Below are 24,691 nucleotides of genomic sequence, written 5' to 3'. Positions count from 1 at the left end.
ATATATACCACATTTGTGCAAGAGCCCACAGAGGTCAGAAGAGAGTACCTGATCCCTGTAACTGGATTTACAGAAAGCTGTCAGTTGCCATGTGGTTACTGGGAACTGAACGCAGATCTTTTGCAAGAACAGCAGTTATTCTTAACTGCTGAGCCATCTCTTCAATCCATGGCATGCTTTCACCAAGATGTTTAGATACGCACTTGGCAAAGAGTGTTTACCTGTTGTTTATTTATTTATATTTATTGAAACAGAGTCTAAATATGTAGCCCTAGCTGAGCTCACTAGGCAGAAGCAGCTGACCTCAAACTCACAGAAATCAGCCTGCCTCTGCTCCGTAAGTCCTGGGATTAAAGGCATGTGTCACCACATCTATTTATTTTAATATTCATTTATTTGTTTTGTGTGTGTGTGTGTGTGTGTGTGTGTGTGTGTATACCAGAGTGTATGCAAATGCACCATTTGCATGAAGGAGCCCTTGGAGGTTAAAGAAGGTCATCATCAGATCCCCTGGAATGGAGTTATGGAGGCGTGTAAGATATGTGGGTCCTGGGAACCAAACTCGTGTGTTCTGCAAGAGCTGCAAAGGCTTCTAAGTGTGGAACCACCTCTTCATCCCCAGTAAAGAGAGACTTAAATATCTGCTGAGCAGACCGTGTCACTGTGCTCGTGGGAGTTTATGCTTTCCTGAGCATATGAAATGAAACTGTATTTCGAAGGTTAAAAACCTTACGGCCAACTCTGATATCGCTAACTGAACCACTTATGACTGGAAATGGAGAGATGAGCTGGTTCCTTGCTTTCCACAGGATGTGTAAAGAACTGTTTCTATCTGGTAGGGAGGAATGCTGTGACTCTGCTGCACCAGCTATGGGTCATCTGAGGCAGCGCACGGATGGCTCATGCTACGTGAAGGGCAGCGCGGTGCGCCTGCTCCTAGGCCTGCCTGGCTCAAGACAGAGTGCAAAAGGCAATGTCCTGCCACTGACTTAGGAGGAGAAGGTGCACCCATCTAAATGGTGGTCTTTGTGATGTCACTGATGAGCAGACTTCTAAACAGGAAGTGGAATGCTGCGAGGGGTGGGTGTGGGGGCGGGGTGATAGCTGTGCTTTTAACTGCAGCCCTTTGAAGGCCAAGGCAGGCTGATCTCTATGAGTTTGAGGCCAGGCAGGGATACATAGCAAAACCTGCTCTCAAAAACCAAACTCCAAAGGAAATAAAGTGGAATACTTTCTTCACGGTCTCTTCTGCTCTGTTAAAGCCTTAATTCCAGGCTTCTGGGGCAACAGATAGGAGGTAGGGAAAGTTAGGGAAGCAGTACTGGAAAGCAAAACCACATGTGATATAGACTCGTAACCGTGGATGTGAAGAATTTAAAGAGTTGTGTTGCTCTAACCTGTCAGACAAGGCTCAGTTGGAAAAAAGCAAAACAGTTCACGAGATTGTCTCAGACATAAAGAGGACGGCTCTATTGGTCCCGATCTGTGGTTTGATGCCTCCCGGGCTTCAAGCACTCCTGGCCTTTGGGAAACCTTCCCAGCTTCTCCATTTCTTTTTTTTTTTTTCTTTTTAAAAAAGATTTATTTATTATGTATACAGTATGCATCAGATCACATTATAGATGGTTGTGAGCCGCCATGTGGGTGCTGGGAATTGAACTCAGGACCTCTGGAAGAGCAGTCAGTGCCCTTAACCACTGAGCCATCTCTCCAGGCCCCACTTCTCCATTTCTTAACATCTGTTGTGGTGTATGGTGTACTCTGAGGTCCCCTGCATTGTGACTGAGAATCCCACCATGTTTAAGGAGCTGAGGAACAATCTGGATGCCAACTGGCAGGATGCCATCACCATGTGAACAGCCATCACCATGTGAACAGCCATCACCATGTGAACAGCCGCCATAAACTACTCACAGTGGGGAATGATACAGACTCTGTATATTCTATATTATCTTAGTATCTATTTATCATTTAATAGAAAGCACGCACACCATGGTGCACACATGGCATTTCAGAAGCTAAGTCATAGGAATCAGTTCTCTTTCCAGCATATGGGATCCTACCCCGGTCATTTGGCTTGGCATCAGGTATCCTCACCCACTGAGCCATCTCACTGGCCCCATAATCTGTCAGAGAACATTTCACTTAATTTTGTGGGAGGAATAGGGGTACTTTGTAAGACCACATTTGGGCCTGAGGAGATGACTCAGTGGGTAAGAGCACTTGCTCCAATAGCACAAGGCGGGAGTTCCAACCCTTAACTGCAAGCAGAGAGGGGGACATGGCTGTGCATGTCTGCAGCATTGGTCAAGAGACAGAAGACAGGTGGATCCTAAGAGCTCACTGGTAGGTAGCTTCGCCAAAAGCAGCAGGCTTCCGGCCCAGTCAAAGACCGTGTCTCAAGTCAATAAGGTAGAGAGATGTAGATGAAGGCACTTGATATCCTGTTCTGTCCTCTGCATGCATGTGAGCCACACTTACATGCATAGCACATATCATACACACACAGACACACATACATACATACACACATACACACACACACAGACATACACACACAGACATACACACACACACACACACACACACACACACACACACACACACAGCATTGGGCAAGGCTGTGTTAATGAAGGAGCACAGACCCACAAGACCAACGCAAGACTAAACTTACAAGGCAGACGGTGCCCTGATTCCCAGATTGCTGGCTCTCTGAGTAAATCAGCTTTTCAAGACTAAGTGCTGTGATGGGCAGGATGGGATCCTTTCTGTTCAGTGCTGCAGCCCTGGGGAAGGCCTTGTTTGCCACAGGTTATCCTGGAGGCTAATGTCTCATGCTGCCCACACAAGCCTACAGAAAGCAACCTTCCTCTTTGAATGGCACATAGGGCTATTCAGCACCAAAGGCCATATTTTCCCTGGCCTGTGTGCTGCTTGCATATGCCGGCCCTGAAGGGAAGGGTCCTCTGGCTGTTTCCCCTCTCCCTCTACACTCTTTCCAGACAGAGGCCTCTGTGGGTTCAGCTCTGGCGTGGGCTTTCTGAGCTCCAGACGTTCTGTGTCTGCTGGGGCTCAGTGAGAGCAACAGGTTCCAGTGCACTTCAGCACTGCTGGCCCATGGAAGCAATTCGAGGTTTCCATCGGCTGGGGCTGGAAGGGTGGTCCAGTGGTTAGAACACTGGCTGCTCTTCCCGAGGATTGGATTTGATTCTCAGCACCCACGTGGCGGCTCACACCTGTCTCTAACTCCAGTTGCAGGAGTTTTGACAATGTCTTCTGGCCTCCTCTGGCACAACGCAAAAGTGGTACACACACAGGCAGGCAAAACACTCTCACACCTAAAATAAAAAATTCCATCTTTGAAACGATTTACACTTTATTGATTGGGAGGGATCCACATCTTGCATGTGGAGGTCAGAGGAGAATTTGGAGGAGTCATCTCTGTCCTTTCACCACGTGGGCCTGCAGCTCTAACTCAGGCCAGCAGGCTTGGTGGCAATGCGCTTACCACTGAGCCATCTTGCCATCCCAGGTGTCCCTGTCTTGCTTCTTCATCCTAGAACCCAGCCTTTCCTCTCCACAACTTGTGCTGAGGCCCCAGTGCACTCCCTCCCCTCCCCAGTCCCTGGACTGTGAAGACTATTCCTCCAGCTGGCACTGAAAATGTCATGCTGCTCCGTGTGACTGACAGAGTGCCAGAAATACAAGTCATTTCCTACTGTCACCTAGGGAAAAACTTAACTCCTTGTGTGTCCGTCAAGGCCAGCTCTGCTCTGCCCTCGGCCCTCAGTGGCTGATAGCTCAACCTTTCCTTGCCTCCTCCTGAGGCCCTTAAACCTCCTCCTCCCTTGGACAAGTGAGCCCAGCCTTACCCCCTCTGTTCATAGCCTCTGGGCTAACATTTCTGTCACCCAGCACAGTAAACCTTGAGGTCACCCAGCATCTGCCCTAGTATGAAGTAAATTCAAAGAATGGACAATAAAGGTGTTTACGGAGGTAGCTCAGGTATTTACAAAGTCCTGGGTTCAATCTCTGGCACTGCAAAACGTGATTTTAAAATTTTGATTTCTTTTAACAGGGTCTCCTTAAATAGCCTAGGCGGGCCTTGAACTTGCTTCTGATTCCCCTGTCTCCACCTCTCACTTGCTAGAGTTACCAACATCTATCACTAATTCCCAGTATTATATTTCCTGTAAAAATTTATTTTTAAAACCTTATTTAAAAGATTTTACAGGACTGGAAAGATGGCTCTGTGGTTAAGAGCATTTGCTGACCTGGAAGAGGAACCTGATTTAGTTCCCAGTGTTCACATGGTAACTCAGAACCATCCGTAGGTCCAGTTCAGGCGATCTGACAGCCTCTTTGGGCCTCTGCATGTACATGGGGCACAGACATAATGGCAGCCATGCACATAAAATAAATACATCTTTAAAATGTTTTCTTGCATTTGCTTGTTTAACTTGCCTTTGTATGTAGGTGCATGTACCATACATGACAATGTATGGTACATTCGGAGTGTCAGTACTCTTTCCATCTTGTGGGTCCTCAGGATTGTACTCAGGACACCAGGCTTGGTGGGATGTGCCTTTACCCACTGAGTCATCTCACTGGCTATGAAACAGTATTATTACTGACATGGCCTAGAAGTTAGGTTCCCTGGCTCTACACTTTCTCTCCTCTGGACTCTCACCCAGCTTATAACAATATTTATCCCTTCTGTAAATAAAAAGAATCAAAGAAAAACAATTCTTTCCCTGGTGGGAAACTATCTTTGATGTACACAAAATGCCCCTCAAGAAAAACATTATATGATTAAAGGGTCACTCTTTCTCTGCTGTGAAACTTTATATTGTAAAAACACAAAACAAGCAACCCCCCCCCCCCCAAAAAAAACCCATTCAATCAGTTCCTGGTGTGATCTGATTCCTACCTTTTGACTTAAAGCACCCACCCTCCGTGTTTCCATACCAAGAGCCCTTCTGAGGAGCTAGCCCACTCTAGGTCACTGGCTAATTAAAGACTGGGTAAACCCTTAATTGGCTTAGTAAGGACGGTGCTCTGTGACTTTCCCCCCCGTGGATTATTTTAAAACTTCATCTACTAGGTTGACTCACTCAGGGCCCAGCTCCCACTTCACAAAGTCAGTTGGCTTTGGCTGAGGAGAGATATTTTTTTGGGTTTCCATGAGTGTACCTTTGGTAAACTTTCTGAATGTAACCATTTCTGACTTAACCATTTGTCAGTATGGGGTTCTTAGCCAAGCGTGGGCTGTTAAAGCAGCAGTGCTGCGGCAATGCAGCTACAACTTCCAGCTAATGATGTGGAGGGAGAGGAGCTGACCTAGGCGCGGAGGTCCTCTGAGGTCCAGCCTGGACACCTTCAAGGTTCAGCCAGAATTTCATGTGGCTACCACCGTTCCTATGCTTAGGAGTTTGAGTGCACACATGGTACAACCCAGAAAGCCTTTCAAGGGCAGCTGAGTGTTGACTCTGTTCAACTCACCTTCAGCCTGGAATATAGCCCCGCGCTGAAACAAGCACACATGCACAGCAGGGAAAGGAAAGGAGTTTGGGGGTTTTATAAGCCCGGAAAGGCCAATTGGAAGCTAATGATGGTTCTTAAGGAAAAGTGGATTGGTTGTCACCCATTTAATACAGCACAGTAAAAGGCATGGGCTGACTCAAACGTGTTTTTCCAGAAGAATGGCTCCAAGTCCTCCCTTGAGCTACCCTCCTTGTTGTCTGCCACTTCTACCCTGGGTGACCACGGAGTCTCTTCTGCACAGCTTAGCTCTGTTCTTCAGCCACCCGTGTCCACAAGCCCAAACAGGGTCGGCTGGCCCTGTCACTTGCGCCCAGCTGCAGGCAGAGTGACAGCTAGGAAATGCTTCCTTCCGGCCTAGCCCTCTGCGAAGCCCAGGTCTGATTTACGAGGTCACAACTGAAGAACTTTGGGTTCAACCACGAATGGGTCCAGGCGGCTTCAGGCTGCCCGGAGGCCGTCCTTGCAGGGCGCCGGGCTGCGCGGGGGCGGGCAGCAGGCGGGCGCGCGCGGCGCGGGTGCGCGGCGGAGCGGCATGGCGTGGCCCTGTATCAGCCGGCTGTGCTGCCTGGCCCGGCGCTGGAACCAGCTGGACCGCTCTGATGTAGCGGTGCCGCTTACTCTGCACAGCTACTCCGACCCCGCGAGCGAGGGTCCGGGAGCGGACTGCACCACCGCGCGTGGGAGCCCGTCGGTCGCAGGCGCGCGGGAGCCCAGCCGCGCTGTGCCGCTCACCCAGTACCAGCGCGACTTCGGCCTGGGGACCGCGCGTGCTGTGCCCGGGGATGCAGGTCAGGAACGTGCGCCAGGGCGGGGCGGCCGCAGGGGCCAGTCCTCGGAGTCCCACTCCCGGACCGTCTTCGTGCTACCCGTCGGGGACGCGGATGCAGCTGCAGTAGCGACCACGTCTTATAGGTGGGTGTCTGGCTGTGGTAGGGGAAGGCTTGGAGTGTTGACCTGCGGTGGGAGGAAAGTGAGTTCCAAAGCGGGGTGGGGCTTTCGGGGGAAGGGGGCGAGGAGAGGACCGAGCCTGAATACTGGAGGATGTGAACAGTGGCAGAGGAGCCAAGGGGTCATCTCTTTGGTCTCCTGACACTGCAGGCACACAGCCTTGCCTTCAGGCTTCTCCCTTCCCTGGGATCCTCAGTCAAAGCTCACCTTACAAGGGAGCGCCCTCTCCCCTGCTTCCTCCTTTTCCCCTCTCAGACAGCTCCCTTTTAACTTCTGCAGGGTGAGCACAGAAGGCTGCGCACATCCCCCACCCGCCACCTCCAGTGCCCAGAGCCAGTGCCTGCTCTGATCTAGAGCCCATTGCACAAAAGTCCTTTGCTCCTTTAGCAGCTCAGCTTTGCACAACCAAGGACTTCTTCCTGCATCCTCTTCCTACTCAGAAGAGTAATGCATATCAATAGTGGGGAAATTAGGAATGCCAAAAATAACAAATCCTGCCTTAACACCCTCACACCGCCTTAACACCCTCATGCCACGGCTCTCAAACAGATGGATCTTCCTTAGTCTTTAAGTACAAGGGATGCATACACACTCGGCTTTCTGCATAGTACCGTTCTTCCTGTCATGTTGTTTTAATATATATTTCATATAATACATATTTACTATATACATAATATGTGTGTGTTTGTGCGCGCGCACGCACCCAGGGGGAAAAGGAGGGGACGGGGCGGCGGCGAGAAAGCACCAGGCAGAGGACAACTTTACAGTCTAGTCTTTCTGCCTTGGGTTCCAGGGATCCAACTCGGGCTATCAGGTTTGTGCCAGGCGGTCACCCTCTGAGCCATTTCTTGCACACACATTTTTTTTTTAAACCTGATGTGCTGTTTGACCATAAGTAGATGTTTTAAATGTTATTAACTGTTCCGCATGTTAGCCTTTTCTTAGGCATGTAGCTCTATATCCCAATATTTTATTCTCACTTGTGATCTCTAGTTTGGGATGATTTAAAATACTACCACATCATTGTCACAGATGTTTACATTTTTTAAGGAATTTTGTCATTTAGATTATTTAGATTCCTTGAAGGTGGGATGAGAGCTCAGGACCAAAAGGTACATAGGGCTGGAGACATGGCTCACTGGTTAAGAGAGCACACTGCCCTCACAGGGATAGGAGTTCGGTTCCAGCACTCAGGCCATGCATTTCCCAATTTCCTGTAACTGCAGCTTCAAGGAGATCCAATGCCTTTGGCCTCTGAGGCATCCACACTCACTACACAGACACATAATTTAAAATAAAATTTAAACATAAAATGGCACATGGGGACATGTCAGAGGCCCAGGCTACACTAGTTAAGGGACTGTCATAGAATGAGATACATTGGAGCTCTGTGGGCACAGTTTCTGGTACATACCAAAGAAGCAAAATGAAGGACAGATTCTTCCTTAGGGCTGTGCTCTTTGAGGCACTTAATGGGTGTGTGAGGTGCAGGGCAGGCCTTGTGCTCTCTGACTCAAGTGGAACTGTAAGAGGTTGAATGACAACTGCTAGAGGCAGGACAGACCGTGGCTTCTGTTCCCTGCCGATGTTGGGAGCCTGAATCCCCAACAGGAGATGCCTGACTGTTCGTAGTTCTTCCAGTGGTCCTGGGCGTGCAGCACCTCGCAATGGCTTAAGAGTCTAGTGGTCAAACAATTGATGGCGGGGGTGGGGTGGAGTGGTGGGGTGGTGGTGGTGGAGGAAGGAAGGCAGCCATCCTTCATAGCTATTTACTGGCAGGGAGGATGCTGGCATAAGGGTGGGGGGATATTCCAGAAAATTCACAGCTCGTTATGAGAAGCTCTTAGTCACGTGGAAGGTGAATGTCCTGCAGGGTCCTCCCAGCTCTCTTGGTGGCAAGGTGCTATTACTCTCCACTTAGCATACATGGATCGGCTCCCTAGGCTTCTATACTGTTCCAGTGCCTCTACGACGGAGGCATTGAGCTGCTGGTTCAAAACACCTGGCCCTGAACAGTGTGCAAAGGAGTGGGACCAAGTCTGTAGTGCTCGCAGGCTCTCATTCCCTAACATGGCTTAGACAGAGTGTCCTCATCCACCTCCTTGGAGCCCGCCTTCAAACTGAATCTTTAAAGCCAGCTGTGGAAAAGCACTGACAGATGGGGGCTGGCCTTTCCAAATGTAAACTCTGCCTTTGGAACCTTTTCCATCCCTGGAGAAGTGGAATACCAAGAGCCTGGCTGCCAGTCCTCGCTCACCCGCAAGCCCAGGCTGGGAGCACTACTCACCTCCCCCCAGCACCAAGTCATCTGGCTTCTGGGACCAGGCCCCTCCCCCAACTGGTCCTCTCTAAGACCACACTGGTGTAATCCCATCCTGGTGGCACAAACCTTTAATCCCAGCACTTGGGAGGCAGAGGCAGGTGGATCTCTAGGAGTTCTGGTCCAGTCTCAACAAAGAAAAAACAAAACAAAAACGTGGCTGATGCTTTTTCTTTTTTTTTTTTTGTTGTTGTTGTGGGTTTTTTTGTTGTTGTTGTTTTAAGGAGCAGAGTGCTGCTTTGTTTGTCTTATTAATCTTGACCTAAGCCATAGCCCACCTTACTCAATAGTCCTCCATGAGTGCCAGGGTTCTGAGAGCTGCACCTCTGACATCCCTTCCATAGTCCATCATCCCTGGCACCTCCTAAGACCACCCCAGGGGCTGCTCTAGGTTGTTCCTGTTTTGAGTCCCCTGCTGCCACCTCAGGGCAGCTGGCTTGAGCTGCCTGGTACAAAGCTCAGAGAGAGGTGGGGACAGAAGGGCATGCTCAGGAGAAAGAGAACAGCAAATGCTGTAGACAGCTGGTCTTTGAAGCAAACATTATCTGCCAAGCCCTGGCTCAGCTCTTTCTTACACCCAACACCCTGAGCCTCGACCACAGCAGATAGCGGCTCCCCTTGCCTATGCCATCTGTCTGCCCAGTGAGGCTCAGCTTTGCTGCTGCCAAGAAAAGGCTCCTTTGTTGGTTTCAGGGCATCGCCTGGACCAGTGCTGGGGGAGGGCCTAGCACAGGCAGGCACTGGCCCTGGCCGGCTGAGCCCTGTGCCTATGGTCATGAGGGAACTGCCTTCATGAATTTACCATCTAGTGGGGCCATTGAGAGTATTAAGGGGTCTCCAGGAAGAGAGGAATCAAGCCTTTTCAGTGAGAGCTGTGGGGCTGGACTAGCTACTCCAGAGAAGTAGCTCATGGGAATTCAGACTGCAGAGCAACTTGGAGGTCATTGTGTGTTTGGTTTTGATTTGGCTACTGTAGTTCACCCTTTCAAAACACATCTAAAAGAGAATTTATTCTTAAAAATCGTTGTGTATTTTTGTCTGTGCACGTGAGTGCAGGTACCTGCCAGGCCAGAAGAGGGTGTCAGGTCCCCTTGTGAGTCGTGGGTACTGGGCATTTAAGTAGTCTTTTGCAAGAAGAGTATACACATAACTGCTAAGTGGTCCATGCAGCCCTGTGTTTTACCTTATTATTATTATTTTTTTACATTTGGTGTATGTGTGTATGTACATGCATGTGCACACATCACAACGCACATGTGGAGGCCAAAAGACTTTGGGAGTTGGTCCTTTCCTTCCACCATGTGGGTCTTGACCGGCTGTTATGGCTGAGCTTTCTCTTTCTTCTAAGTTGTAGACAAATTTACCACTGATGCACTGTTAATTGTCTACACTGGCGTCCCTCCTGCATGTAAGTGGGCATAAAGGAGGTGACGGTCTTCCCTGGCTCTGGACCCCCTGGTAAGTGGTCTGGCCCAGGAGGGCTTTGAGCACCGGGGCTTGTCTGTCTCTAAGGCAGGTGTGTGCCAGATGCTGCCAGATGTTCACTTGCATAAGGATTTCCTGCCACTGGGCCCTCAAGCCTGGGTGGCTGAGGTTCCTGGTGGAGCGTTCAGAATGGGAGGGGAGGCTGAGCCCTTCTGAACTGGCCCATCTGCTCAGAGCAGCTGGTGTTTCTGGTCCGGCTTGTGCAAGAGGATTAAGGATCATGAAGCACAAGGCAGACTGGTACGGAACAGGGCTTGGCCTTTTAAGAAGCCGGGGCCTGGGGAAAGACTGGCCATGTGCAAGGTTGTAACTGCGTTCTGTTGCAGACAGGAATTCCAAGCTTGGACTGGAGTGAAGCCTTCAAGAGCAGCAAAGGCCAGGCCAGCCAGAGTCATCACAACTCACAGCTCTGGATGGGACCCCAGCCCTGGGGCCAGCTTCCAGGTCAGCCTTGGAGTGGGAAGACAGACACCTGTTCTCCAGGGCAGGGTTTAGGAGTCAGCTTTTGGTGGCATGAAATGGCAACCGAATTAATATTTAATTTGATTAATAATAATTAAAGACAGCAGTGTCCAACCAAATGTACCTGACAGAAAAGCTACTTTGCTGTTGACTAGGTGGCGTCTCTGGCACTGCCCTAGTGAGCAGTGTCTGTCTACTTCCTAAACCCCACCTTGTCCCCTGACTACTGCTAGGGCTAGTGACTTTCAAGGGTGGGAGTGTGACTCAGTAGTAGACTGTATGTCCAGTATACATAGCCCTGAGTGAGCTCCATCCTCAGTACAGCTCTGTTCCTTTCAAAAATATTAAAACAAAAGTGACTTATGCATAGCTCTGTGGTCCAACAAGGGCATGCCATGTATGAGGCTCTGGGTTCCTTCCCAGCACTGCATGGCGAGTTAGCATCTTCATCTCAACTAAAGGTCAAAGTGGAGCAGCATGGGCTCATGTTCCCTGTGACGCACCCTAGTGGTGACATAGCTCACTTTGCTAACTGCCACTGTCAACTCCTGCAAGGGGCAAGGAACTCTTTTCTCAGAGCCAGGGGTTGGGTAAAGTTGAGAAGAAGCCCACTGACGTGGCCATGCTTCCTTTCTCAGGTTCCAGAGGTGAGGAAATTCACACCCAACCCCTCAGCCATCTTTCAGACATCAGCGCCCCGGAGGACTCTCAATGTATGACCAGTGGAGACCAGTGGAAACCATGGCTGGGAAAGCTGAGCATCGCCAGACCTACCAGGCCTGGCTTGGCCCTTTGCTGACAGGAGCAGCGTGGCTGCTGGCTCTGGGCATGGTGTGGAAACAGAGGGGCAGGACACCATCAGCCTCCCCCACACTCGTCCAGCAGTGGTGGGGAGACTTTATCTTCTAAATTGCCGTTTGGCATCCTTCCGTTTTTAAACCCGAGGATTAATTCAGCTGTGACCCCAAACTGCTCCAGACTGAGAAATATGCACAGATCAAGTCCTCGGTAGGCCAGTTAACCACTTTGGACTGTTTTTCCCACGACACATGTTATTTCTGTTTTGTAACCTATGGTAATCACAGGCAGCACCATCCTCTTTTTCTACCATGGCCCACACGCTTAATGTTAAGAAAGCTTAGCCTGGCAGTGGTGGTGCATGCCTCTAACCCCAGCAGAGGCAGAAGAGTTCGAGGTCAGCCTGGTCTACAAAGGAAGTTCCAGGACAGCCAGGGCTACACAGAAACCCTGTCTCAAAATAAACAAGAAAAGGAAAAGGAGGAGGAGGAACAACAGCAACAACGGGAGGGAGGGAGGGAGGGAAGGAGGGAGGAAGCAGGATGCCAGGAACGACACCTTTAGTCCCAGCACGTGGGAGGCAGAGGCAGGAGGATCTCTGTGAACTTGATCCATGCCTGGTCTGCATAGCAAATTCCCGGAAAGCCAGGGTAACACAGAGGGACCCTGTTTCAAAACCTAACAACAAAACCTAAGTTTTTAAAATTAATCTTCTGCACTTGGCTCTCGTGATGGTGATATATATCCAGGGAGATCAACCCCGTTTCCAATTTCTTTTTTTTATTTTTTATTTTATTTATTTATTTTTTTCATGTTTCCAATTTCAAGTGTAGTTTCTTTATAGCCAAGATGGTCATGTCTCAAGGAAACGATTCCTAGGATGAGTGAAATGTTGAAAGCGCAAATAGCATCCACCCCACATTTCTAGGGGCTGAGCCCTGTTGTTCCCCCCCTCGCCTCCCCCGCAACACCAGGACTAGAAGGGACTACCAGGCACACCCATGAGGAGCTGGAGGTATCTGGAGGGCATCTCCTACAGGGATCTTTACCCTCAAGCCTGCTGGCTCCCCAACTCTGCCTAGCTACTCACTATCTGCAGATGACACCATTCGTCCTGTCTTTAAAAAAAAAAAAGCCACTCATCTCTGTAACTTGGAGCCAGCGTGGCTATGTGGAACAAGCCCATTCCCTTTTGCACAACCACCCTTCAAACACTGGAAAAAGCCTGTCTTCGGGGTTTGGCATGGTGTTTGGCTCTCTTTTCTTCCCAGGCTCTCCCCGGCCGGAGCATCTGGTTCTGGGAGCCATGGGGAGGAGGAAGCTTAGACCTTCCCTACAGCATGCCTTTTGCTAGCGGGCCCAGCCTCCCTCCTGCTAGCCCAGGAAATGCTGTTGAGTTGTTCTGAAGGGAAAACAGAAACATAGGCAAACACTGAGGATCCTGTTCCTCCAGAGTTGCTAGTTTGCATGCTCCGTGTTCCTAAGAGGAGTTTGCCTTCTGGGAACCTAAATGCAAAAACGCACTGCTGCAACTTGTTATTAACACACATAGAGTCTTCCCCATTCATCTGGTCTCTCAATAATGCCTTTAATATAGTGTGACTATGCTAGTATCTCTGAAGCTTGTGAACTCCAAGTCCCTCTTGCTGAGGGCTGCAGGTGGCACCTTCTTCCCACTTCAGCTCTCCGGCATCCGTGTGGGAAAGGGGGCCGTCTGTGCCACTGCTGCTTCCTACTTGCTGGAACTAGTTTCTACTTCTGCATCTGAATATGAGGCTGGGAACATTCAACAGCCAACCAAGCACGGGTCCTCATTGGTCCTTTCCTATTTCTCTTTCAGGCCCCTCTTCAGCCTACTGTAGCCACTAGCATACCCCAAGTAAAAGCCTCCAGCTATACTCTGCCAGTGCCTACACCACATGCCCAGCACCCTCCACCCTCTGTGCACAGAGATGCATGGCACTGCTGCATTTTGCTAGCATAAAGCACACCTGTCCCTTTCTGGTAACTAGTGCTGCAGTAGCCTCAGGGTGAAAGGGGACCTAGCAGAGGTCACAGGTTGTCTAGAACCCCAACAATGTGCCCCATACGTAGCTCTTCCTACCCAGCCTCATTAAAGATGAACACCTGCTCCTAGGAAGTCCCTCCTCGCTCCAGATGGCTACACTGGCGGCCTGTGAAGCAGCCAAGACTAGTCTCAGCCATGTTCTCTTAGTCCTGGGTCCACCTTACACACAAAGACCAGAGAAATGCACTGGAAGCTGAGGAGGGTTCATCTCCGAGAAGGGAGTGTGTGTATAACTGAGTACGTGCAGGCACTTGTGTGCATGTGCCTATGTTGGTATGTTTGTGTGTTCCTGTATGTTCAGGTACATGTGTGACTGCTCCTGTGTGGACACATTTGTGCTTTTCTGTATGTGTGTGCATGTGTGTTTCTATCTGTGTAGAGAGCAGAGGACAACTGAACGTGTCCTTCAGGTACCTTTCACTTTTCTCACTGGCCCAGAGCTCACCAAGCAGGCATGGCTGGCTGTGTGCACCTCTCGAGTGCAGCACCATGCCTGCCTTTTTTATGTGGGTTTTCATGACTGAACTCAGGCACTGCATGCACTTCAGCAACTGAGCCATTTCTCCAGTCCTAATTTTTAAAAATACTTTACCATACCTGCTAAAACTCCCATAATATTTAATAACTTTTGTATTCCGTAAGTTTTTAAAAATAAAGTGGTTTAATCTGTTAATTTGAGCAGTGTTCAATATTAATCATTCCATAGCCACAGTGACCAATGTGTGTAGAAGGCCAGCTAAATAAAACTACCAAAGGCCCTTTCATGTGCTGACTGAAGGTCTTACGTCTCCACGCTGCAGGGGGCAGAATTCAGGACTCCAGGCTTCTTGTGGATGGCCGTGCAACCTGAGGCCCAGGGAGGAGCTGTCAGCACCCACCCTGACCTATGCCCCAGCTAGCCCTAGTCTCCAGGGCTTTCCCATGGGCCCTCTGTGAAGTGCTTCCCAGGTGTACTACTGAGGGGTACCTATATCTCTGTATTTCAATGGACTATATCCCAATATCTCCCCACAGAAACTCCCTTTAAAAGCCATAGGTTTCCAAGCCCTTAGTTCTGGAGCGTCTGCACTTTTTCACAATTTTGTAAAAAGCTATGATAACATAAGGATTACATCACAGACATGATTTTCAGGCCTTAGCACAGACCAACTTTATCTCACCAGATAAGAGTTTATTAGATAAAGTGTCTGCTTTGTTGAGAAACTGAACCCACTTGTGTATTTTCTTTTATCGTAAATTGTATGAAATCACTATGTGCAGGGTCACCAAGTGAAGTGTCTTTTATTTCTGTATGTGACCTGAATGTAACTGTGATCCTTTTATATAGCACAGTTGTGGACTGTTTTTGAAGGAGAGATACTAATTTAAACTCGCGAAGACCTATGCCATGGCCACATCCCAATGACCCCACCTAAGTATGGTGCTTCCAGCTCAGAAAACCCATCACAAATACTAAAAGTTTTATTGTAGACAAAATGATACACAATTATGTTACACATTTTGATTAAAAAAACACTTAAAACATTAATATACATAGAGACTGTTAAATCATTTGCTACTTCTTTAGCAAAACAGTAATTTCTTTAGGTTTTCATCACAACAAATGAATCTGCTCTCATTTGGATATTCTACCATGTCAGTCTCTGAACAGATGTGTGTGGGGCCTGTCAATCTGCTGTGTGGCCTACAGAGCAAGCTCCTACCCAACTATACCATTAAGCCCTGCTTGCCCTATCCCTGCTGGATAGACCCCTGTGTACCTGTGGCTCTCGGGTGCTGAATTAAAGGTGTATTTTATCCAGCTACCTCCCTGCTCTATTTCCTGACTATATCTGACTATGGGACCTGGGCAAACAGGCTTTATCTATGTTGCTTTGACTTTGACTCAGACACTTCAAGTTTTCTTTGAGCACAGTAAAAGCAGGTTTGCAACTGAGACAATAGTTAGGAGGACTGCAGAGGCCCCAGTGTGTGCACACTCTGTTCTGGTGCTAGCGGCCTCCGGTCTGCCCCTCTCACCGAGGTGCTCCACTCCTGAGCACTGGGTCACTGGGTTAGGGCAGGTCTCTTTCATGGTAAGGCACTCACAGGTGTTTCAACCCTTTTCATCTTGGTAAAACTCTTTGGCAGAGAAGGACAGGACTCTAGTCCACCGAGACGACAATCCCAGTAAGGTTTGCCCTAGGCTGTCTCCCCCACCCCTCCCCCAGGCAGGAGGCAGTAGCAGGAGTTTCTGCAGCCCACATGAGTAGGAGGACCATGCATGGCTCAAGTGCCTGACTGTGGATGACCCCCTACACTAACAGCTGCGGTTCCTGGGTTACCTCCTGATCTCTGCTGGGACCCTCCACAGTGCTTTGACACAGGCTGTCACAAAAGTCTCAGTGTAGCCTCCCTGGCCTTGGTTTTCCACATGGTGTACTACCCCTCTGTAGCTGACTGGTACCTGCCAAGTGCAGCCATTCCACAGGGAGGCAAGGTGAGAGAAAGAACTTGCTTGCTCTGTTCTTCTTTAGAGTTCCCCAGCCCAGCATGCCAGGCTTGTTTTTGCCTTCTGGAAAAGTAGGCCCCAGGTGAACCCAAGCACACTCCAAAGAGGGAGCACCTGTGTATGTGTGTTGCCTCATGCCAAGACCCCTGTAGAGCCTTGACAGAGTAAAGAAATGCAAGCTGACAAAGCCATGTCCATTCAGCATTCCTCCAGAACAGGAAAACTGGGACTCAGTGTCCTGTGTGATGTGCAGCTCGATGGAAGGACTGCTTTGGTAGCTGTGGAATTCCAATGCACAAAAAAACCACCTCTCCCCAAACACGTGTCACCAGTTTGCATGCTTCAGACACAGGGTCCCACCCTGCTTTTCAGGGGCCATCTTCACAGTTTTCACTGATCCTCGTTCAGTCTCCCCATGTGCTTGTTAGTGAGAAAATCCAAAAAAGGGATGTTGCAAATGGCCTGATGAATATTACTCACTGTGATTTCTTTCGGAATCCTAGTCCAAAAAACAAAAAAAACAAAAAAACAAAAAACAAAACAAAAAAAACCCAGAAAATATAATTAGGTATAATTTATCAAATCATTCAGTAATAATTTAATTTACTGAAGGGGCCATTCGCTTTTAGAAGTGAGGGCAATGGCTTGAGGCCATTTTCTCTCTCACACTTTTCATGGATTCTCCTCCATTTCTAGTCCTACCCAGAACTCAAATCTTATTTCCTGGTCACAGGGGCGAGGACATCATGTTGGCTAAATGATCAGACAACAGAAAGAGAGAGGAAGTAAAGCTGACAGCAGAAGAGAATGGTGTGCATCCAAGTCTTAGCAGACTCAAGCTGGCTTCAAAGCACCAGGAAAACATGGACCACATCTCTGCACCCGGAGGATGGGAGGCAGGGCCTGGCCAGCCAAGCCTGAGGTTACATGCTCTTGGTTAAACCACACGGGTTGTCACAGCCCCAGTCAGGAACATGGAAGGTGTGTCTCCTCCTGGAAATCTTTACCCTTATAAAAACTCAACACCTCTGTGTTGTCTGACCTAATACCCTCATTTGGCACCCCATGACCTCAGGGCTGCACTCCAGTGTCAGGGCTTTATCACAGCCCTCGGCACAAAGGGAAGACAGGCTGTAGACTGCTGCCCTTTTAAGGCCGGGGAACTGTGCATCCCACTTAGAGACGAGATGCTCAGGGAGGAGGTGGCATTGAGCTCAAGGGTTCCCAGCTGTGAGACGAGTCTGCATCTAGAGCCTGTGACCTGGGACAGGGGAGATGACTCCCATTAGAGCTGAGTCTGCAGTGATAGTCACCTTAGGTAGTATCTGTTAACCTCAACCCTAGAGTCTGCCATATCAGCTGTTACTACTGTCTTTAAGGTAAGGACCTTCTGTCTGCTCTACTCTGTGATACAACAGTCCTGCGTGTCTATGAGGTAATGGACAAAGCTAGGCGTTCATGCCAAGAGGATCTCTCAGAACTACAGAACAGGCCCTTAGGTCTATCTGGATCCAATGACCCAAGCACAGCCAACTCTACCTCCTACTACACTGAATAATGGGTTAAAAAATTTTTTTCAAGAGTAAATGAAGTGCAAAGCCTCCACTATCAGCACCAGTACCTGTTGGGAGACGCTGTCTGGTATCCAACTGCCAGCGCCTGTCTCAGGATGTCACTCACCAGCTGCTCCGTGGCCTACAATAGAAGACTGGTGTTGACAAAAGAGCCACCTGCTTGCTAGTGGGAAGGATGCAGCCAACCTCATCCTTTACCCAGACTTTTGAAATAACTGCCAATTAAATATTACAAAGTTCTCAGGAAAAACTGAATTTTTGTTTAGAGGCCATGATGTAGACAAATTATAAATCGGACTAAGTGGTTTTCATTAACCAGGCATTGTTTTCTAAGGAGAACAGTGTGGTGAGTGAGGGCTGCCACTGGAGCCTTCCTTTTGGAGGGCCGCAGAATGGAAAAGAACTGATGAGGTTAAGGATCAGGCCAGGCATGGAAGCTTTCCTAACCCCTTGCCCAGAGACAGGGCAGTTGTGGCTGCTTCTCTGTTGTGAGAGGCAGGGAAAACCCAAGACTCTGTTTTGTTCCCTCTCTGTAACAAGTGCACTGACACTTCTCACACTAGGGTACTTCTATGCTGACAGCTGTGGGAGGCAGGGACTGTGGCATGTACAAGGCCCTGGTTCTTTCATAACAAAGCCCCCAGCTCTTGGAGGGAACATGACTTAGTTTAGTTCACTAGGAGGAGGAAAACAGAAAAAAGGAAACGTAAAGCCTACGTAAGGCAAGGATTAAAAAGCTGTCCTCTCTGTTCCCCTTCTGTCCCTTACTCACAAGGGCCTACCTTGCTGGCCTTGGTCACAGCTGCCACCAGGCACCTACCTTTAAAATCATGTCCTCTACAACTGAGGCATACATGTTCTTGTGCAGCGCCACAGGCTGCAGGGTGATCCCGATCTGGAAGAGCAGAAAAAGAAAGCTATTTGCTCCATCAACATCAGAAGCAAGGCTCTTCCCAAGCAGGTGGCCTTCTCTGGCACATTCAGTCCCCTGGCTAGAAGAGGGGCTCACTCGGAAAGCAGCAATCATGTTTTTGTCCCCAAAGAACACGGAATAGTGCAAGCAATACTTTAGAAGGCCTAAGATCAAGAAGCAGGGCCTGTGAGTGCGGGTGTGGGAGAATGCTTCCTTTCCACTTGGGTCCTGGGCAGCTGGCAGAGGCAGATGCCAAAGAGCTGCATAGTGTCATCAGGTTTATAGCGCTCTCCCAGGTAACGGGAAATATGCACCGCAAACGCAACACAGGATGGGGTGAGAGGACGCGGCAGGGACTTGATAGTATGGGATGGATGGGGACTGCTCAGTCAGGTATTACCTGAAAATACCATGATATGCCTCGTGAAAGAGAAGTGCTTTTCTTGAGGCAGATGAGAAAAGAACCCAGCAACAAAGGCTCTTTTGCCTAGACCTCTTTAGTTCATTCAACTGCAACCTTCCGTATGGGAGTAGGAGCACACCTAAGTCACGGCAGAAGCCAAGCCACATATCCCCTGGGCAGACTGGTGTCTAAGCTCATGAGGTAGAATGTCTGGACACTGTGACCTGACAGTACCCCAGCCTTAGCCTCCTACCTTCTGTGTAATGTCACCAACAAATCCAGAGCCCGGGGTTGGCGGCAGGTAGTATCTCATTTCCTCCTGCTTCTCTTCCTGCTCCTTTTTAATGCTCGTCTTCAGCGGCTCTGACAGGCTGAGGACATCCACTTCTTCCTCGTTCTCAGGCTCCCTTTTCTGAAACTGCTGCAGATCCTCCAACTTCCGACAGAGATCGTCAGCAGTGGAGAAGGATGACAAGCACTCTAAATGAGAGGGAGCGTCTGTGACTCTCTGGAGAAGCCCCCAGTCTGAAGGAGGCAGAGTCTGCAGGGAGCTAACCTTTCTTCAGTTCAGATGCTATGGCTCTCTCAAGAGAGCCCAGTGCCTCACGAAGTAGAAAAACAGTCCATAGCCAGCTCCAATCCTGGAGAACCAGGCCCTGCCCCACTTCCTGAGACAATAAATTAATTTTCTTTATTATTCTTTCTAACTATGAAAAACTTAGAAATGTACAGTGAAGACCATAAAGTCATCCCTATTGAGCTGGGGCTGTAGATCAGTTAGTAGCAGTGCCTGCCACACAAGCACGCAGGAGAGCCTAGGATCGGGAAGCCCTGGGTTTTATTTCTGGCACAGCAACTAGGTGCAGCACCTGGGGAGGTAGGGGCAGGAATATCAGAGCACAGTTTCATCGGCAGCTACGCCGTGAGCTCAGGGACAGGCTGGGCTGAGACTCCGGACTTCAACACGTTTTGGTGATACGCTATGCTGCACACAGAGCACCAGCGACTCTTGGAGGTGATTATGGTCTCTGCTTACCAAGGATACAGAGCTAGAAGCTGACAACTTTCTCAGCATGGATACTGTATCCCATAGGAAACGAGAGAAAAGACCATTGAGCACCAGACTCTCAGGAAGCTTTGCAGAAAACAAGACTTACCTAGATGGGGTGGGGACTCTGACTTGTACATGAGTGCGGCTGGACCCCTCTGATTCTTTAAGGCACGGTCGGATGCTGCCCTGCCCCTAATGTCAATCTTCAGCAGTTGCCTGTCTCTTTACTATACTTCTTACAACACTGCTAATTGTTCTCATGTGCCTCCAACACCCTCCCCAGTTTTGAGGGGTGCAGTAACACCCAAGACACGGGCCTGTCTTCATGGCAATAGGCTAGACTTGCCTACTAGGGGTGAGTTCCTAAGGTCACACAGAAAGGGAAGTCACTTCCATGTGAGGGAAAAAGGGAGGGTTAGGAATCTTCAAAGTAACTCTGTGGAGGAGACTCCCATGAGTACATGCCTACCAAATGGCCTGAAGTAAACGTTCCTAGTTGGAGCTCAACACCTGAAACATTTGGGTATAAACAGCTCTGAAGCACTGTGTGGAGGAATGTTGAGTGAATGTATCAACCGGCAATACAGAGCTGCTTAGCCAATCAGCTGGGCAGAAGGACAGGAAGTGGGAGGCGGGACTTCCTGGAGGAGAGGAGAAAAGTTTGAGGGTTGGAGAGGGAGAAGATTTTGGGACGGTTGGGGAGGATGGTGGGAACTGGACGAGGACCGGCCCAGGGATCATAGTGGCAAGTGTTTGGAGTATATGTATGTTATAAGGTTTAGAGTAGTTTGTTTAGTTTACGAGTAGATTAGAATCAGTTCAGACTCTGCCTGGGGAAGTTCTGGCAGCTTTAACGTACGTTTTAGTCTCCCTGTGTCAGTTATTTGCTTTGTAGGCCGAATGGATACAAAATACTGTAAGAGGACTGTGCTGTCTGGCATGTCATAAGAAGAAGAAAGGGCTGCTGGGCGCATGCCTGTAACCCTAGTACTTGGTGAGGCAGAGGCAGGCAGATCTCTGTGAATTCAAGACCAGCCTGGTCTACAAAGCAAGTCCAGAACAGCCAGGGCCACACAGAGAAACCCTGTCTTGAAAAACTAAAAGGAAGGAGGAGGAGGAAGAGGAAAGGGGGGGGGGGATCTTTTATCATCTAGAACAGCTCTCTCTCACCTCTAACTTACATTTCCCCAAACCAAATGTAAGCCAGGTGAGGTGTAGGGGCTGAAGGGGGACAACCTTACAAGGCCTACCTGGCTCACTGTCAATCTGGGTGAGCACATCCTCAATGGAGTCCCCATCACTGCGCAGGCTCTCAGGGTCTGGAGGGGTGTAACCATGGCAGCGGCACCAGTGAGTAATCTGCTTGGTCTTCAGGGGCTCCAGGTGGTGGAATCTCGGATTCTTCTCCAGGATTTCTTGTAACACTTTTCGTACTGTCATTGCTCTTTGCCACTTAAAAAGGTTTTGAACCAAAATTAAATCCTTGAACTTTAAAATTAATAGCTAGCACTGAAAGAAACCAAGCAACTAAAAAATTGGATTCTATTACTCTATAGCTACAAAGGGACAAAGTGCAAAAGAGCTTCTTTTGGGACCAGTGAGATGCTTCAGGGGATGGGACGGCTGTCACCAAGCCAGATGAGCTGACTTTGGTCCCCTGGAACTTCATGGTAGAAGAGACCTGACTCCTCATGTCCTCTGACATGCACACACAAACAATAGGAAAATTTAAATGTCGTAAAAGTTTATATTGGTCTTACTGTTTACAAAATAAAATAGAAACTTCTAGGTTTACATTTAAGGCTTTTTATCAGGTCATGAACCAAATTTTTCTTTTCCCCAAACCAAATGTAATGACCCACCTTCCACTGTTGCCTAGCTATACTGCACACACTGTCCTTTTTTCTTTTCTCATGATTCAACTGTATCTGGCAACACTGTTGTAAGTATTCCATTGAAATCTTAATTCAGGGCTGGAGAGATGGCTCAGAAGTTAAGAGCACTGTCTGCTCTTCCAGAGGTTCCGAGTTCAATTCCCAGCAACCACATGGTGGCTCACAACCATCTATAATGAGATCTGATGCCCTCTTCTGGCCTGCAGGAGTACCTGCAGGCAAAACACTGTATAATAAATAAATCTTAAAAAAAAAAAAAAAAAAAAAAAAAAACACAAAAAAACTCAATTCAGTGCTTTAGAAAGTAACTTTATGTGTAGGTGTGTGTACCACTTGCATGCTTGGCGTCTGAAGAGGCCAGAAGAGGGCACTGGGTCCCTTGGAAATGGAGTTGCAGACTGTTGTAAGCTGCCAGTCAGGTGCTGGGAAGTGAACCTGCATCCTCTGTGAGATCAGCCAGCTTGCTGCTGAGCTCACTCTCCAACCTCATACTTCAAAGCAAATATGAGATGCTTTTGCTGGTACAGGAGAGCGGGCCTTTCAAAAGATATGTGAGATGCAAAAGAAAGCAGCTTCTGACTGAGAAATAGTCTACCACCAAGTACCTTAAAGAAATACATTGCAAATCTGTCTTATCCTTCCTTACAGGAAGAGTACAGATGTTCACCTCTACTTTGCTGTCTGGCTTTCAGTGGTGGGCTGCAGACCCAGCCTTACCTCAGCAGCTCTCCTTTTCCCAATGTTCCAGCTGTAATACTGCTCCACAGACTTTGCAGAGAAACAGCTGGCATCATCACCTAGAACACAGACACGCAGACTCTGAGTAACAGCTGGCATCGCCACCTAGAACACAGAACTGCAGACTCTGAATAAACGTTTTTATGGTTTAGACTAAATTTTGTTCATTGGAGGTAGGTCTCCAAATTCCTTTATTTCCTTTTATAAAATAATATAAATTTTTGTTACTCTGCATGTGTGCTATGTTTGTCTAAGTATGGGTGTTTGCGTGCCACCTGGGAGTTGGTTCTCTTCTTCCATCTTACTGAAACCCAGACATATTCCCCATTTCTGCTGGACTGTGGGTTCCAGGTTGGCTTCTGGGCAGCTCTCTTGTGGCTTCCTTTGATCTCCGGTAAGGATACACCAGCATTGCAGGGACATGTGATACTGAAATTTTACTTATTTCTAATTATCAACTGATTAACTTTTATATTTTTGGGTTTTTGTGACAGGGTGTATTATATTAGTAGTCCAAGCTGGCCTTGAACATTAAGATCTGCCCACTGATGCCTCCTGAGTGCTGGTGTTAAGGCGTTTACTAGCATGCCTGGCTCTGAAATCAGGCCTTTTATTCAGGTTCCCTGCAGCTCAAAAGCTTTTACCTACTGCACCATCTCACCGGTCCCCCAGTTTCTTTATGTGACATATGTTTCCCCCTGAACAGCATAGCTCCATGAAGGACAAAGGCAGCAGATGACAGAGTGCAATACCAGGGCTTGGTCTTGCCACAGCTCACTCAGAAGCCACGGGAATCACAGCTCACTCACTCAGAAGCCATGGGAAGCACAGCTCACTCACTCAGAAGCCACGGAAGCACAGCTCCTCTCTGGAGTGCTACAGTGCTCTTCCCTGTAAGCTGTGGCAGATCTTCAACTGCTCAGTTCTGGCTCTATCATTCTGTACTTTTTATGTGAGTGGACAGAGAAGTAAGGAAAGGGACAGGGATGGACACACACACACACACACACAATAGGGGGGGGCCACACCTTCAAATCTTTTTTGCTAAGGTGGAAAACTATCATTGAAAGTACATTTTTAACTACTTCCAAACAAGTCTCAAATTTCTCTGAACTTCAAATGAGAAACAAAAGTAGGTAACTGTTTTAACTTTGAGTTTCATTCAAAGCCCTCTTTTTTATACTTTTTTAAAAACCTGGGGCATGGCCTGACTATTGTGCCTAGGCAGACTCTGAGCTTAAGGTGGTTCTCCATGGCCCTCCCAAAGAGCTGGAATCACAGCTTGTGTCGCAGGCACAGCAGCTTCTCTGCTGCTAGACATGCAAAAAAAAAAAAAAAAAAAAAAAAAAAAAAAAAAAAAAAAGTTAGCAAGGCAGTCAGGGGTCCTCTATCATCTCACACCCACAGGACACTCTCGGACTCTGCACCCTGAGTCAAACCAGATGTGGCCAAGATACTGTGAATCCAAGACCTTTGCAAGTGTCTGGCTAAAAATCACAATCACAGCAACATCCTAAGTAGTTACAGCGTAACAAAATGTATGTGAGGCTTAGAACAGCTGTCTTACCTTTCGCAGTAATTAATGGAATCTTCTTGACTACCGCTGTCAGGAGCTGCTGGATAGTCTCCAAGTGGTCTACGCTGAGAAGGGTAAACAAAGGCCATGAAGTTGTGCAGGCTTGTCACATGCACACATGTGTGTGCACACACATACGGGCATAATAAGCACACACTCGAATTCCTCTGCTAATTAGTAGCTTCCTTTCTTTTCTTCCTTTTTTTTTAAAGACAGGGTCTCAGGTGGCCTGGCTGGCCTCAGCTTTGCAGGTGATCTTGAATCCCTGATCGTCCTGCCTCAACTCCCGCAGGGCCAGGGCTATGAGCATGCAACACCACACACCGTTACACATCTTTACAAGGCATTTATGCTTAAAAAGAAATGTCAAGAACAAGTAGATTTTAGCTAATTATACAACTACCCCAGACATTTCGTCTACATTT

The 24,691-nt window shown here is 48.4% G+C and overlaps 2 protein-coding genes across 2 annotated transcripts in view; one reads left to right on the top strand and one right to left on the bottom strand.

Moving 5' to 3' along the window:
• Positions 1-6,062: 6,062 nt before the first annotated feature.
• On the top strand, positions 6,063-11,569 carry Map6d1 (MAP6 domain containing 1). The gene is made up of 3 exons (XM_051150702.1): positions 6,063-6,456; positions 10,624-10,741; positions 11,398-11,569. Exons 1-3 carry the CDS (start codon positions 6,077-6,079, stop codon positions 11,476-11,478), a joined length of 579 nt encoding a protein of 192 aa, XP_051006659.1. The 5' UTR covers positions 6,063-6,076; the 3' UTR covers positions 11,479-11,569.
• Positions 11,570-16,451: 4,882 nt separating this feature from the next.
• Positions 16,452-24,691, bottom strand: part of Yeats2 (YEATS domain containing 2) — a 94,515-nt gene continuing 86,275 nt past the window's right edge. Inside the window, exons 25-31 of the mRNA XM_051150701.1 lie at positions 24,258-24,331; positions 22,670-22,749; positions 21,308-21,509; positions 19,260-19,486; positions 18,511-18,585; positions 17,738-17,811; positions 16,452-16,615 (exon numbers count right to left, since the gene is read on the bottom strand). Coding sequence (XP_051006658.1) covers positions 16,507-16,615; positions 17,738-17,811; positions 18,511-18,585; positions 19,260-19,486; positions 21,308-21,509; positions 22,670-22,749; positions 24,258-24,331 — 841 coding nt within the window. The 3' untranslated portion in view covers positions 16,452-16,506. The remainder of the gene's footprint in view (positions 16,616-17,737; positions 17,812-18,510; positions 18,586-19,259; positions 19,487-21,307; positions 21,510-22,669; positions 22,750-24,257; positions 24,332-24,691) is intronic.

The sequence above is a fragment of the Acomys russatus genome, chromosome 8 (assembly GCF_903995435.1).
Source record: "Acomys russatus chromosome 8, mAcoRus1.1, whole genome shotgun sequence".
Lineage (NCBI taxonomy): Eukaryota > Metazoa > Chordata > Mammalia > Rodentia > Muridae > Acomys > Acomys russatus.
The sequence above is the reverse complement of the archived record's forward strand: the minus strand, read 5'-3'. Positions and strand labels throughout refer to the sequence as shown.